The following is a 980-nucleotide window of genomic DNA, read 5'->3' as shown; positions in this document are numbered from 1 at the left end:
ATGCACGTACGACAACACCGCTACCCGTACACAAGGCCTCCCATTGCACACAGCCGCTCTGTGTTCAACATCATCAATGGCGCGCCCGCGGCTCGTCGCGGTCGCAGCCATGACGCCGCCGCCACTTTTGCACCAACACATTCACGCACCGCAAAACAGCTCGCCGACCCACCGACACAGCACAGCCGACAAACAAAAACAACCGCGGCGGCGGCAACAAAACAAAACAAACACCTCGCACCAAGCGTCCGACAGAAAACAAACGGACAGGCACACAGGCCTCTGCTAACGACCACGACACAGCGGCACGCTGCCCCTTTCCCGCCACTCTCGATTCACAGCGCACGCGACCCCGTCGTCGACGACGACACGCGACGGGCTCGCTTCCCGCAACCTACACCTTTCCGCCACTACGCACGGCTCCACCCGACGCCCGTCGCAACGGCACTACTGCACGCACTATCACCCCCGCCGCCGCCGCCGCCGCCGCCGCCTCCTCCTCTCTCCCCCTTCCCGTACACAACAACACAGCCAAAAACACACTCACGACTCAAACATAACAACATGGCACGTGCATCGGCGCACACCCCCAACCAGTCACCGTCGACACAACCACACGCAAGGCACGGAAAAACCGGCGTCCTTCCACGTTGCCATCAAAGCAGCACAAACAACCACACAGGAGGAACCACCAACAACTGCCGGCCGGCCGGCAACCACCAAACGCACATTCCCGCTCGCCACCACACACCTCTCGGCAGCCGTTTCGCAAAGACATGACATGACATGACGCGACATCATCGCATCACGGGCGACGCACGCACACCGACCCACTTTCCCGCCCGTCTCTCTCTCTCTTTTTCTTCCGACGCCTTCGGCCGAGCACACACGTACGTGGCACAACGCCCAACACAGTCACACACAGTCGACAGGCGCACGCCCAGGCACGCAACGACGCAGCGCAGCAAAGGCGCCCGCGA

At 61.9% G+C, this 980-nt stretch overlaps 1 protein-coding gene across 1 annotated transcript; it reads left to right on the top strand.

The window, feature by feature from the left end:
- LOC126232490 (wiskott-Aldrich syndrome protein family member 1-like) lies at positions 1-780 on the top strand. Its single transcript, XM_049942740.1, has one exon. The coding sequence runs from the start codon at positions 1-3 to the stop codon at positions 778-780; it is 780 nt and encodes a 259-aa protein (XP_049798697.1).
- The last annotated feature ends 200 nt before the right edge of the window (positions 781-980 follow it).

This window comes from Schistocerca nitens, unplaced genomic scaffold (assembly GCF_023898315.1).
Source record: "Schistocerca nitens isolate TAMUIC-IGC-003100 unplaced genomic scaffold, iqSchNite1.1 HiC_scaffold_519, whole genome shotgun sequence".
Classification (NCBI taxonomy): domain Eukaryota; kingdom Metazoa; phylum Arthropoda; class Insecta; order Orthoptera; family Acrididae; genus Schistocerca; species Schistocerca nitens.
Note: the sequence above shows the minus strand (reverse complement) of the source record. Positions and strands in the feature narration are given on the sequence as shown.

What these genes read in the sequence shown, in the direction of transcription:
- LOC126232490 (XM_049942740.1), top strand. Translation starts at nt 1, where the DNA reads ATGCACGTACGACAACACCGCTACCCGTACACAAGGCCTCCCATTGCA.